The following is a 14,748-nucleotide window of genomic DNA, read 5'->3' as shown; positions in this document are numbered from 1 at the left end:
CATTCAAAGTGAATATGTGGCACTGATGCGCGTTCTACAGGTTTGCAGTTTCCCATCAATAAACAGCTATTTTTTTTCCTTGGAAATAAATATGCATTAAATCTAAATGAGTTTGCAGTCAACTGAAGAAAGAGGCGGGGTTTATGTGGACAACATGATTGGAGAATTCTATCACTAGTGAAATGTGTTATTTCACCAAAAGTTTGAGGCATGACATCCTGACTTCAAAGTCAAACTTAAAGGTAAATTTTTTTTTAAAAGTATGTAAATAACTTAATATGCTGTATATTAATGGATGACTTGTTCACAATAAAATCAATAAAAGCATTAAAAAAGAATTGCCATTTCATGCTGACTTTAAGACCAAGCAGAAGCTTCTGCCAAGCAGTTGTTTTGAATGAAAGTGCAAACTATAAACTGCAATTCAACACAGCTTGTGCTCATCTTCTAGTCTTGCCTTTCAGCAAATCAGAAAACCACATAATTCAATTAATATTCATGACCCAAGTTAGAGCTCTGAGCAGCTTACAGTGAACAACAAACAAAGAGCAAATTTGTCTGGCAAAAAACAGAATTTTTATAATCAGAGTTGTCACAAGGCCTTTCTATTGAACCTGTATGACAAAAACACAATACTGGTGGCATTCTTGAAAGATTCACTTTAAAGCCGGACTCATATGAGTGTAACCGTAGCAACTAGGCTTATAAAACAGAGTTATAGAGGCTGATGAGATTTATAATGTGCCCCACGCACTTTTTGAATTGATCTTAAAACCCCTGGTTACGAAACTGCATGAAAATTACAAAATGTTCCAAACAAAAACAACAGTGCAGGCAGTGTAGGCTGGGTAACACTGGAAGCTAAGCACTCACGACAATCCGCAGGCTCATCAGACCCATCACCGCAGTCATCTACCGTATCGCATTTCCACCAGAATGGGATGCATTCATCCGTTCCACAGCGGAACTGCAAAACAAGTCCACCGAATCGAAAAAGGTCAATCAGTTATGGGTAACACAAACTGGAACAATCATTTCAGTTCCGACTAATGACATGGAATCATCATTTTGGCATACAGACCTGGCTGGCTGTGCAGTTGGACAGGCACGTCTTGTTATCGGCGGCCAAGTAGAAGTTAGTCGGGCAGGCGCATTTGTGACCTCCACCAGGAGAGAGTAAGCACAAGTGGCTACAGCCTCCATTGGCCACTTGGCACTGGTGTTTGGGGACTGGAAAAAGGGTGAAGAAATGGCTTGTGATTAGTTAGTAGTAGAATATTTATTCAGCTCTTGCCATAATGTATAAAATCTAAAAAAAGGGAAATTATACATAATATAAGCACAGCAAATGTGTCCATAATATAATATAATATAATATAATATAATATAATATAATATAATATAATATAATATAATATAATATAATATAATATAATATAATATAATATAATATAATATATACAGACTATTTTCATCCCATTCAAAACATAAAACAATCAAACAAACAAACAAATAAACAAAAAAATTAGCAAGGAAACATTAATTTTACCATAAGTGACAGTAAAGACATTTATAACATTTTAAATTATTTATTTTTTAAATTTATATTTATCAGAAACAGTTTAATTCATAGTTTTAATGTTAAAAAAAGAAAAAGAAATTACTAAAACAATTTTTTAAATAATATAATAAATATAATATAACAATGATTAGTTTACATACTTTACATTTTATAAACATTTTCAATATTTAAGTTTCTATAAATGACAAGAGCTGTGAGTAAATAATGACAGCATTTTCATTTTTGGACAAACCAAGTGTAAAATCAATATAATATTTATCTAAAACGGTCTCTACCTTCAGGCTGGCGCAGTGGGTGGTAGACAATGACAGACTTAATGGCTTGCCATGAATTCAGGAGCTCGACAGCATTAGCACCGGTGGTCTTATGAGCTCGACGGAGAGATTTGGACTTCCCATCAGTCCAATAAATGAAGTCCTCGAACAGCGTGAGCCCCATCACACCCTGGATGTGGTCGTGAGGAACTGTGGTAGAGAGTATCATACCATGTAACATCATAAAGTTGCATTACTGTATTTATAAGTGATTTACTCAGTCATTATCCTTCAACTATCAAATTTACTGTACTCTAGTCTAACTTTTGTGAATGTACTTTAAGTACAATGACAGATCTTTAATGTTATACTTTTTTGGCATGTTCCACACACATATACACAGAAGATTGTGGCCTAGCGTTATTATACTGTTGAAAGGCTTTATTGCGGTTTCTTTTATCCAATTGCTGCCTTGTTATGGTCCACTAATCCAATACATGAAAAAAAAAAAAAAAACAACAACACAAAATTACGACTCATTTTGTACCCCGGTGCCTCTGGGAACCATCCATGTTGGCAAAAAAGATGTGATTGTCATCAGCCCAGTAGATTCTCTTGTTTGTGTAGTCAATGGTCAGAGCTGAGGGGCTGTAGATTTCTTTGTTCACAATAACGCTCTGGCCTTGGCCGTCCATGCCAACGCGACCGACATGAGGATTTTCACAACAGTCAATCCAGAACACATACCTGAGGAACAGAGAGTGACCCTCATTCATCAACTCTCATCACAGTTGTTTCAAGCAGAGATTAGCTATTCTCATTGTTCTGGAGGTCTATGCGTTCGTTCTTTTTCTTGTGACAAAATAAAGTCTCTCTGGATTGATGGTGCTGAAGTAGAAAGGATACTGTACAGATTTGAAAAGGAAGCATTTGTACCCGGTTTGAGCATCCAGAGCCAAGTCAGTTGGGTTCTTCAGGCCAGAGCTCACTAAGACAGTGGGGTATAAACCGTTGGATTTGGACACTTCCAGTGTCTTTCTCTCCACGTCGCACCAGTACAAGTTCTTCCCAATCCAGTCCACAGCAAGCGCACTTGGCACAGCTGTTCGGTGAACAATCTAATAAAACAAATAAGTGGCATTCAGATCAGTCACTATAATCTTATCACACAATACTACTTTAATGAGCAAATAGGATAATGGGAAAACAGGTCATTAAAGTAATAGTTCAGCCAAAAATGGAGAAAACTGTCATTATTTACTCATATTCATATTGTTCCAAACCAGTATGGTTTTCTTTTGTCAGCAGAACAGAAAAGTTGAAATTGTGTAATCAAGGACTTGTTGCTTTTTTTTTGCAATTTCATTAAAGAGGACATTGTGCTTTCAAGGTTCAAAACAAATCACCATAAAAGTAGTCCATATAATGCACCACACTGTATTTGTCCTCTAAAGTCAGCTTTGTTTGAGGACAGGCTGAAATGTAATCCTCTAAAGTCAGTGAGCCAGGTCAATCACAAATGATTTTGACCTGTATGAACTGGATAGCGATTTTCTAAAAAGATGCGAATCAAAAGAATGATTCATTCACAACGGATGACGTAATTTGCCTGATTTTGTGAAATGATTCATTCTTGAATCAGAATGATCTGGTACTCATCCCTCATTCACTGTAATTGCATAGAAAAGAGTGACCAGAACATTCTTCAAAATCCTCCTTTTGTGTTCAACATAAGAAAGCAAGTCATTCAGGTTCAGAATATAAGTGAATATAAAATTACAAAATCATTCCTTTAAATTAGTTATTCTATCTGTTTGGTATAGTGCCTGAAGCTAACACTGCATGGCATGCTGATAAAACACAAACTTTGCTGTCCCAACACAGGCTGTCACTTCAAGGCATGATAAGCTTTGAGATCTTTTCTATCATCATCATCTGACAGGGCGTATGTAGCCATGCCAACTGTCAAGACCGCCCCTTCAGAAGTAATTTAAGCAAAACTGAGCTTGAAAAATTCTCTGAAATGTCAATGATTGAGGAACATTTCCCCAATCAGGAAAGTGCCTCCAGATGAGAGGATGAGGGGAAACATTAATATTCTGAGTGGGAAAGAAAGAGCCTCTGGTATTCTAGTGATCTAGTCAAGCTCTGATTTGTGTGGAAATGAAGGCTAACTCATCACAAAATCACATGACGAATGATTCCCGGAATAGCTGCAATTTATAAATGTGTATATGATATTCAAAATCATCTTTTAGACATTATTGAAAGGTTTTAGTTATGGCATGCGTCCTAAATGATGCCTACCAACATAGATTTCAGTATTCACATAACAGAGGAAAAATATACAACTGACACTTCTATGGAGTGGTTCAGCATGCAAACTGATTAGGCCATATCGCATTTCAACACTGGCCCATTATATATTAATAGACAAATTCCCTTATTGAATCACACCAAAGGCTTTGCCTGAGGCATCATGTCAAACGTGCTCCAGTGCAGGAGTTACTCATTACATTACAGTGATCAAACCCATAGTGCACTGCTCCCAGAATCCAAACATTTGTTGCTAGGGGCAGTCTTGTAACTTGCTCCTTGCTTCCGTTTATAAATTGTGCAAAATAATGCATCTGAAGTCTGTAAAAAAATGCTGATTATGTAATAATGAATATTCAGGCTACACCTTCAGCATTGAAAAACATCTGTAACTCTATTCCCTATTCATCATGCCAAGAGTTTGCAATAAATGATTTGCAATAAACAATTGTTATTCAACAGTTGAATGCAGCACATCAGACTTGGGGAGAGTCTTGCAGGCAATATACATACATTCATCAAGTTATCCATAAATACATGGACTTCACTGACTCTTGCACATATCTTATCATTCAAAGGCAACAAACAGATTGAAATTTTGAGTAAGTAAGTGATTCTCAAAATGTATTAGTAAAATAGATTGTATGCTGCAGGTGAAAAGTCTGATGGTTGTACAAAAAATTAGGAATTAGATTTTTTGTTAGCAAGATCATTTTTTTTTTCATCTGTAAGGATACGATCGGCTGTCTAAAGTGAAAAGTATCAAAAAGTCATATGTGAGTTTCTTCTTCATCTTCCAAGTTTAATTAATTGAGATTTAAGAAACAAAAATAATAAATGTATAGTATGACTTTAATAAAAAATTAATAAAGAATTTTGGTCATATTAAACACATCTTAGTAATTTAACTAGGGAACACATTTAGAACATAGGAAAAGTTGGGGAAAAAAGTGTTAATAGTAAGCGATCTGAAATGTGATGACTAATTAAGTCAAATTAGTGTGTAGTGTGAATAAATCTTCGATTTAAGTGTCAGATGTAGCAGTGTCATTAAACAGTCTTATGGAATTGGGGAAGAAGCTGTTATTATATCTTGATCAGTAAAAAAAAAAAAAGTATGAAAGCTATTCCCGGAGAGATTCACCATGATTCCTTATTTACACCGAAATGGTGCATTTAAGTACCTTAAAGGTTCATATTAGTACCTAAAGTGTTCATATTGGTACTTAAATGCTAAATATTTGTAAAGTAAGTTGGTAGCACTTTATTTTACAGTCCTGTTCCTCATGTACATACTATATACTTATTATAGTAATTACAATAACTACATAATAACTAGGTACTAACCCTGAACCTACCCCTAAACCTAACCCTACCCCATGTAGTTACCTTGTGTTACCAGAACTTTCTTAGATAAATACACTGTAAGTAAACTATAAGTACAGGTTAGTACACGTACTGTAAAATAAAGTGCAACCAGTAAGTCTGTTTTTGTCATGTCTATCCAGCATACTAGGAGAACAATGTACTGTCAGTAATTGTCAGTAAATAATAAATTAATATAATCATCAATTAAGTTGTTCTTCCGCAATGGAGCTGCATCATTATATCCCAAGTTAACGATGGGAAAGGTCTCCTACCCAATCTAAACATTGTATCAGCTTGCATGGTCTCTATTTCCAAAATCCTGAAGATTACACCCACGAATGCTAATGAATTTCAAATAGCTTTAGCTTGTGCTGAGCAGGGGTGATAAATCAGGAGGGGGCAACACTGTGTAATGAAGCCAAATGAGGCTCTTGGCCCCTGCAATGAAGCTAATGAGATGGGGAAAAGTGTTGCTCAGCAGGTACGTGGCAAAGATGTGCATCTAAGCGTTAACCATGTGACCTTAACGAGTCCCTGAAATAATGCTAAAATGAGCATTTATATTTATGGCTGTATGACTACAGATGTCTAACATTCAGATGTTACCTTTAGACCTCTTCATCGCTTCCCTGTTGCTAACATGGCATATAACGGTTAGTTCAGACCTATTACAATTGTTGTTGGTCCTTTGTGAGCCATAATAATTATTAAGAGAAATGAGAAACCAGGCACACCTTGAGGTCACTGCCATTAAGGCGAATTCTGTTTATCCTCCGGCCGCTGGGTCTGCTAGAGTCAATCCAGTAAATGAACTCCTTCTTGTAGTCAAAATCCAAGCTGATAATGTTGTTAAGGCCCTACAGAAGTGAGAAGGAAACACAACATAGAGGTAACAGAGGTGAATTAAGTAACTGCACAACAAATGTGACTGTTAGTGCAGTCACTGTGATGTATTAGCCGGGTAAAGGCTAGAGTCAGCACGCATAGATCAAGTATAAAGAACAAAAAAAGAATGAGATGTTACACCTTATACGTCTATTCAATTACCTGGAAGGCTTAATTAGTCACTTCCACATATGCTTATTTTGACAGGATCTGGCAAGGATGTATTACAGACATGAAACATACAGAGAATACATTTCTTTTGATGTCTTCTCATCGTATTGATTTTGGAAGAGGACGCAGTGTGCTATTGGATGCATGTGGATGCTGGCTTCAGAATCCAGGGAAGCAGTTCAGAGATCCTTCAGAGTGAACTCTGTGGGTACATTCGTTACTGTCATGTTCACGTCAGACTGCTGTCACTCAGTCTACCGCTCGCTAGCCCCCCTGCCTTTGCCCATTTCACCACGGATGCTAAGATCAAGCGACGGGCATGATGACAGATGAAGAAAAGCTCTGATACCGCCATCAGATCATCAGCACTAGGAGATCCCAAAAGACCTTTGCCTTATATTATGGCAAGAACCTATCTATCTATCTATCTATCTATCTATCTATCTATCTATCTATCTATCTATCTATCTATCTATCTATCTATCTATCTATCTATCTATCTATCTATCTATCTATCTATCCATCCATCCATCCATCCATCCATCCATCCATCCATCCATCCATCCATCCATCCATCCATCCATCGGTTGGTCTGTCTATCATGCTTTTTATTTTTTAAACAATGTTGACGTCAGTTGTGCTACTTAATATTTTGGTGAAAATAATTATATATATACTTTTTTCAGGCTTCTATTCTGATGAATAGACAATTCAAAAGAACAGTTAAAAAAATAATTTTTTTAGGAAGGAAAAAGCACCATTACAAGACAAAAACAGCTGTAAGAGAGGAAAATATGTTAAATTATAACTACATCTGTTAGATAACTAGCCAATAAGAAGTAAAATTAACTGCAAAATAAATTAATATAGCAATATTGTTGCAGTTTTTATCTTGTTGCTGGTCAAAATGTTGTCTATGATGTAATTCACTATTTTCCCCTAAATGTTAGATGATAAATAATGAGCAGGATAATGTACAGTCAGCCAGTCATTACTGCAAAATAAACCCATTCAGGGTGATAAAAGTGGGCTTCTAATGACCAGGTGAATGCACATTTTCCCTTACTTATTGCACTGGCTATGCTTCAAACTGAAGGGACAGGCGATGCTTTAATTATGGATACTGTACGGCAGCTCGATAAATAGCTACTAATATTCCACAGAGCAAACGAGATCATGCTCTATGCTAGTGTGAGGTCAACAAAGACCTCGATTGTCGAGAAGAGGCCACAGGGGCCACTCATATTTAAGTGCAAAAGCTTTCCTTCTTTCACTCATATTAAACAAAATGGAATAAATTAAATTGAATGATTGCTGATGAGACTACTCCATAAAGGGGAGAGTTTTCTGAGAGCCCTATAGACATTCCCCTGGATGACAGCCTCAATTGGTATGAATAATGTAATGAGCGCCGAATTGAGGAAACTCACATTTCACTAAGAATCATCATTTCGATGGTAATGACTATAGGCCTCTAATGACACCAGCTGTGGATAATAGCACAGGGAAACTCAACTTGTTACACTAGGCCAATCAGAAATGGCAGTCACATATAAAGTCAAAATGACATTTCATAAAGTCATTCATAATATGTCAGACAAACTCTTGAATATGCAAAAGAAAAGCAAAAAACTAAACTTTTCATTTCTGTAAGAAAATACTGCCTGTGGTGTAGAACCTTAAAATAAAAGGCTAACATTTGCAATGGACTTTGGTCAAACTAAATTGATATTTTAATAGCCAAAGACCAGGCTGATGATCAATGTAATACTGATGTACTATATAGGAAATACTAAATTAGTGCTGAAATAAAATCAACACTTACTGTATATTTAATCTTATCTTATCCTGCAGAATTTGTGTTTGTTTGTTCATTTTGGTCTAGAATATTGTGTTATCTTTTTGATTATCATCATAGCTGGTATTTGAACAATTTTTGGTAATGTAAGTAAAGTGTGTGTGTGTTTTTTTTTAATGGTCAACTATTTTGGACTGTTTTGTTTGTAAACGGTGCTTGATCTGTGTGTATTTTTCTCTTGATTCAGACAAGTTGATTTTTTCACAAAAAACAAAACAAAACAACAACAACTTAATATTGAATTTGTTTCTTACAAACACATAGCTTTTTTGCTTCACAAAACATTAATTGATGGACTAGAGTCATGTGGTCAGGTTCACATAACATTTAATAAAACTACATTTTTGAAAGTTTATAATCCATTGATAATCTGTCAGAAAATGTATACTATTTAATGGTAAAATGTCAAAAGGTTAATTCATTCATGTTAATTGTTATAATCTCAAAACTAATTGGCTTTTCTTATATTAATGGGCTTAACTGATATTAGATGTAAAATGTAAACAATACTTCTCACTTTCAAGACCAGCAACTGAAGGAGTGTTTTTAATTCTTGCATGCGAAGCTCCACCAAGCCGGGACACTAGTTAATGACTTCAATTAGTGTTTTCAAAGGGCATAGGAGACAATAGACACCGTGTTGTTATCACAGTCATGTCACCACAGCTTAATTGGTCCTCTATTAGGCTTTTACAAACACAGCAGTTTCCTCTTATGATCTGGTCTCTGAAGTCCAGTAACATTTCATGAAGCAGTACAACAGTCTGAGCTGGGAAGATTACATGGACAGCCTTTCAATAAAGTGTGGTATGAAAATAAACAATAAATGAGAGAACGTAATTAGAAAACAGTTGATGTAGAGCTTTACCTGTTTCAGAAAAGTGTAATTGGATCCATCGACACTTAATTTTCTGATTTCATGAAGATCGGCAAGTATAAGAAAGGGCTCTTCAGCTGTGGGAAATATAAAGGTGACTTGATGTGATGAAGACGGACAATTGTCAAGTTAACAAAGCCTGAAACCACCAGGTTTAGTTGAAGCACATTCCGGGGAGGATTCACTAAATTATATTTACCTGAAAGAGACTTGCAGCTGTTGGGGTCTTTTCTAGAAGCTTCATAGCCGTCTACACAAAAACACTTAAAGGAACCATAAGTGTTTGTGCAGTTCTGGCTGCAGGGTAGTGTGGTGGAGCATTCGTCAGTGTCAACACATGTTCTCCCATCATTCTTCAGGTGAAATCCCGGCCAGCAATTACACTAGAAACATTTGTGAAAAAAAATGATAAAGATATTTTGATTTGAAACCAGGAAATTGCTAATAATAAAAAAAGAAACCTCTCTGCTGAGACCACTCTGCAAAATTCAACATAATTTCAGCGCCATTTTAACAACTTAATGAAAATACTCAAAAAATATTGCCATGATTTGAGGTCATTTGCATGTCATTCCAAATCTGTATCACTTAAAACACACAAAGAGATGTTAGGCAAAAACATTCATGGTGTTCTTTTCCACACACATCAAATTGAGTGGGGTTCACTTATTTCTGAGTCATCTGCTCCTTTGAAAAAAATAAAAAAATCATTTGGTTTAAAAGTTGAACCAGAACAAAAGTGCTGGCATTTTACTGATAACAATGTTTTATCAATGTAACAATGATAACAATGAATTATAAATGTTTTAAATAACTAAATCTGTTTGCTTTGAAGCTCATTCAATTACTCGTGATATGTTCTTTGCTCAGTTGTTCTCAACATCCCTTCATTTATACCACAGTAAATGAGGTCAGACTCTTTACTAACAGGATCTGACTCAACTACAATACCTACAGTATCAGTGATTTCTTTATCGATTTTTAGGGTGACTGGTTAGATACCTGCCAGGGAATGACACTGCCTCCAAGCAACTCTGATGATCTCAGGTCATGTTAACATGGCACTCATGACACCTAGTTTGCCAATCAGTAAGTGTCTGTAACTCGAGAGAATTAGCTCCACAATCCCCCTTCTTAAGGCACGCCTCTAGGCAACTCCCAAAGGCACAAGACTTTGTTTAAACTTGATCTGAGCTTGCCAATTAAGTACCAATGAAGCAAAACTGGGACAAATCATTCCTATAGCTTTTTACTTTGTTCTTTATGTGTTTGCCAAACTTATTCAGTAAAAAAATAGTTTCTGCAAAGCAATTCATCAGTGACATTTGTGCAAACCTTCAAAGTCACATGAAATAAAGACATGTACTGTGTGTGTGTATGTGAATCTATCAATCTATCTATCAATCTATCAATCTATCAATCTATCAATCAATCTATCTATCTATCTATCTATCTATCTGCAAATGCAGTTTACAGACGCTGCGGTGGCGGTACGTGCGGCGGTAAAAAGGGCCTTTAGTCTGTCCACCTACTGTTTCTATCTATCTATCTATCTATCTATCTATCTATCTATCTATCTATCTATCTATCTATCTATCTATCTTTCTATCTATCTATAAATGTATAACAATCTAATTCATAAACCTCACAAACCTTGTATCCCACTGGTAAATCCTGGCAATCCTGCGTACAGCCGCTGACACGACGGTTGAGACATTCATTGACATGGCAGTTTTTCTCATCTGAGCGATCTCCACAGTCATCTTTCAGGTCACATAAACTCTTCTCAGATATACAGCGGCCATTTGAGCACATGAAAAAAGAACTGTTGCATAAGCTCTCTGGAAATAATCGAGGAAAGTGCAAACAAAGGAAACAAATTAAGGAAAAGTACAAAGCAATTTAAACAATACAGACTTGTAATGTTGAAAACCAAGCTGTGAATGTAAAAAGTGCTTTTGGATAAAGCATGAATGGTTGGATGGCTTTAACTCTGCAAAGCTAGAGGGCATAAAAGTTGCAATCCAACAAAATCCCAATTTTATTTCAAGCTTCCTGCAACTGCCAGTAAGTGCAAGGCTTTTTTAAAATAAATGCTTGGTATGCTCAGCTGAAAACATGCCATCCCCGCAGGTCAAAGTTATCCACTTCAGCCCCCTGCTTTTATCCATGATGTTCCTTGGCCGCTTGTATTCCCTCAGATGTTCAGTAAGCCTCACATCCATCAGTCAAACATATTTCAGGCACAGCTCTGTTGGGCCATTACCGGCAGCCAGGCATTTGAGGTTGAGGGGCAGCTCATCAGAGTGGTCAGGGCAGTCTGGGTAACCATCACATTCCCACTGGGCGCTGAGAAGACATCTGCCATCAGCACAGCGGAACTCATCCGGCCCACATGAGCGGTACACTGCGTAAAGAGTGAGGACTGTCAACATAGTGACACACTTTGCTACCAATCTTAAAGGGATAGCTCACACAAAAATACTAAACTAAATTCTGTCAGCATTCATTTTAAAACGGATTTGATAAAAATGTTTTCCATGGGACACAAAAGGCAGATTTTTAGTGGAATGTCCAATATGGTATTTTTACAATTAAAATGTTAAAACTACTATACAATTTTGTCCACTTGACTTGAGAAATCCAGATATTCGGATAAAATACATTTTATTTTCCAAAGAAAGAAGACACATCCAATATCCAAGATAAAATTAAATAACATAAGGTGTTAGTAAATTATGACAGATTATAAATGTTTGGATAAACTATGTGAACCCTGAAGATGAATATAAAACAACAAAGGTTTATGATGTTACTTTTCAAGAAAATAATCTGCAAATGACTTTGGGTTAGAATTTCTAAGAACTAATGAGAACTCTTTTTTGTTATGAATAATTTCCTAGACTTTTTATTTTATATTTTAACTTCTGTTCAATAAGTTCTAGTGCAGTTCTAGTCTACTGTATAAACAGGGGCTGAGGTCCTGTGGAGAGGCTGTCCTTTCATGTTGTAAAGACCAGGGCCCGAGTTCTCCATCAAAAAGCCCACATATGTTTTAGCTTTAAGTAAAAAATAAATCTAAAACATTTTTAGAAAACCCCAATAATTAAAGTACTTCTTCATTAAGAATGTATAGTACAAATAATACAAGCACGGGGCAGCCTAAGGCTCAAAGAGCTTTAATTAACTGAGAAATGCCTCACTTTTCCATTAAAATACTGCACATTTAACTATTTCAATGTTGATTTTTGTGATATTCAGTTTACTTTATATTTAAAATTAGCTTTTTTATATCCCTTAAAGGGGTCAAATGGTGCAATTTTTCCTTTCTCTTTGGAGTATTACAAGCTCTTTGTACTAAAGATCTACTAAAGAGATATTCTTTATAAAAGTTAAGACTGTTCCATACCCTCCTAAAACACCCTCGCTTACACATTTTTCAGTTTATTTTATTGTGAAAGCGAAAACTAAACTTTCTTTGTTCTTTGAAATGAAACTAACTTTGTTTGGTTTTCCAAAAGATGGCACAACTAAAAATCAGTGGTTAAGTTATATTTACAACACTCTTCCAGAATAGCTCAAATTAGTGTTAATTCCGTTGCTGAATAATTTTCAACAAAATGTTCAATAGCGACATTTTTTCAATTACGACAATGAGACGACAATGAACTCAAACTATTTTTAAATGACAAAAACTATGATGAAAATATATATTGACATTTTCATCAACAAATAAAAACGAGATGAAAATATTAGGAAGGGCCGATTTAGCAATCGATTCATTCAATTTGAGAATGAATCTGCTGCTAGGTTAGGAGGTTAGATGTGTGCATATGAACCAGCAGGACATAAACTAAAATTCACTTGCTGCACGTCGCATCAAATTTTCTAAAATGTCAATATGTGGGAGTAAGAGAAGAGCAGACATATATATATATCTGACGATGCAAGAGAGAGCTCAATTCGGACCAGTTTTCTGAGTGCAGACACCGATACACACTCAGAAAACTCGTCTCACAGAACGTGAGTACTCTTTCATGTTGCATGAATGGAGAATTACACACAAAATGATGTTGAATTTTCCATTTTGACGAGTAATCACGTAAACACAGTTGATTACGTCTTAATGTAAACTGTTAGGAGAACATGTAAAGGTAGAAAAATGCATTTCTCAACAGCTCTGCTTCTCGGTTTGTCTACACTTTTGGAATATAGAAAAAGCTAATAAATATTAGGCATTCAGACAGATTTCAAGAAAAGATGCTTACCACATTCAACCGATTCATCCGAGCCATCTCCGCAGTCGTCATCATGGTCACAAACAAAGCGTTTTGGAATGCAGCCTTTGTTAAGGCATCTGAAGGAATTCTCATCACACGTGTTATTTGGAGCTGCAGGGTAAACATCAGAACCTTGAGCTTAATTAATTCTCACTAAGACTTATTTCACCTTGGGGTACTAGTCATATCTGCCAAATCCAACTCTACCAGAGCCTGCAGTCTAACAAGTTACAAAACGCATCACTAATGAAGTGCCTATGGTTAAGCATATCTTATTCTTTAAATGTCATTGAGTTTTTATATCCTGACCCGAGCACGTATCAAATAGGCAATTATAATGAATGGCCGATATCGCTGCTAGAAGAACACCTGAAGGGAGCTTTCATCGATAACACATCGACATGCAGAAGACATTTTAAACAGATCAATGTGAATATTTACCACAGCCGGCCGCCGCGAGCTCATCACTGCCATCGGGACAGTCTCTCTCCCCGTCACACAACCAGCGCTTGGGGACACATGCATACGAGCCTGGACAACTGAATAACCCTGGGGCGCAGGTCACTGAGCCTGGAGAATATTTTGTTAGTAATGCACCATTAAATGTTGCTCAGGTCCATTGATTATAAATCACAGCCTACTTGAATATCTAGAGGAATCACACATTAATTTGTGAAAGCTTTTAACAAATGCACAGCATACATTTGGATGTTCCGTGTGGCTTATTAAGTTTTGAAATTAGGAACACTGCAATATCATTTATATCTTACTGACATTTCATTACAATCCAAATTAAACATTTGTTTACTACAAATATTTTCTAATATACTAAACCATGATAGCATTTTCATAATTGCCCAATTTATAATAGTTGCATTGTATTGAGCCCATTGTGCTGCCTTTGAGGCATGGAAAAAACAATATTTACAGTCGCAAATAATGGAAGGAGAGGTCACATGCATACCGCAGAGATCCACGCTCTCGTCCACCCCATCTCCACAGTCGTCCTCACCATCACAGAGCCACTGCTTCGCTATGCACTTGTTCTTCGAACAAGCAAACTGGTTCCACAGACAGGAGGAGTCTATCAACAAAGGAGTTTGAGAGCCACAAATAACAGTACTTAGAAAAATGACATCCACAATTTAGGACTCATC

General features: G+C 36.2%; 1 protein-coding gene across 2 annotated transcripts in view; it reads right to left on the bottom strand.

The window, feature by feature from the left end:
• The window catches only part of lrp1bb (low density lipoprotein receptor-related protein 1Bb), a 257,531-nt gene that overhangs the window by 36,357 nt on the left and 206,426 nt on the right, over nucleotides 1-14,748 (bottom strand). For both annotated transcript variants that reach the window (XM_052566199.1, XM_052566198.1), the window contains 13 exons: nucleotides 14,556-14,675; nucleotides 14,033-14,161; nucleotides 13,580-13,702; nucleotides 11,578-11,718; nucleotides 10,965-11,152; nucleotides 9,511-9,694; nucleotides 9,303-9,388; nucleotides 6,255-6,377; nucleotides 2,773-2,954; nucleotides 2,384-2,583; nucleotides 1,858-2,046; nucleotides 1,082-1,230; nucleotides 874-967 (listed from right to left, as the gene is read on the bottom strand). In XM_052566199.1, coding sequence (XP_052422159.1) covers nucleotides 874-967; nucleotides 1,082-1,230; nucleotides 1,858-2,046; nucleotides 2,384-2,583; nucleotides 2,773-2,954; nucleotides 6,255-6,377; nucleotides 9,303-9,388; nucleotides 9,511-9,694; nucleotides 10,965-11,152; nucleotides 11,578-11,718; nucleotides 13,580-13,702; nucleotides 14,033-14,161; nucleotides 14,556-14,675 — 1,908 coding nt within the window. The remainder of the gene's footprint in view (nucleotides 1-873; nucleotides 968-1,081; nucleotides 1,231-1,857; nucleotides 2,047-2,383; nucleotides 2,584-2,772; nucleotides 2,955-6,254; nucleotides 6,378-9,302; nucleotides 9,389-9,510; nucleotides 9,695-10,964; nucleotides 11,153-11,577; nucleotides 11,719-13,579; nucleotides 13,703-14,032; nucleotides 14,162-14,555; nucleotides 14,676-14,748) is intronic.

This window comes from Carassius gibelio, chromosome B9 (genome assembly GCF_023724105.1).
Source record: "Carassius gibelio isolate Cgi1373 ecotype wild population from Czech Republic chromosome B9, carGib1.2-hapl.c, whole genome shotgun sequence".
NCBI classification, from domain to species: domain Eukaryota; kingdom Metazoa; phylum Chordata; class Actinopteri; order Cypriniformes; family Cyprinidae; genus Carassius; species Carassius gibelio.
This window is presented reverse-complemented; position numbering and strand designations above follow the sequence as displayed.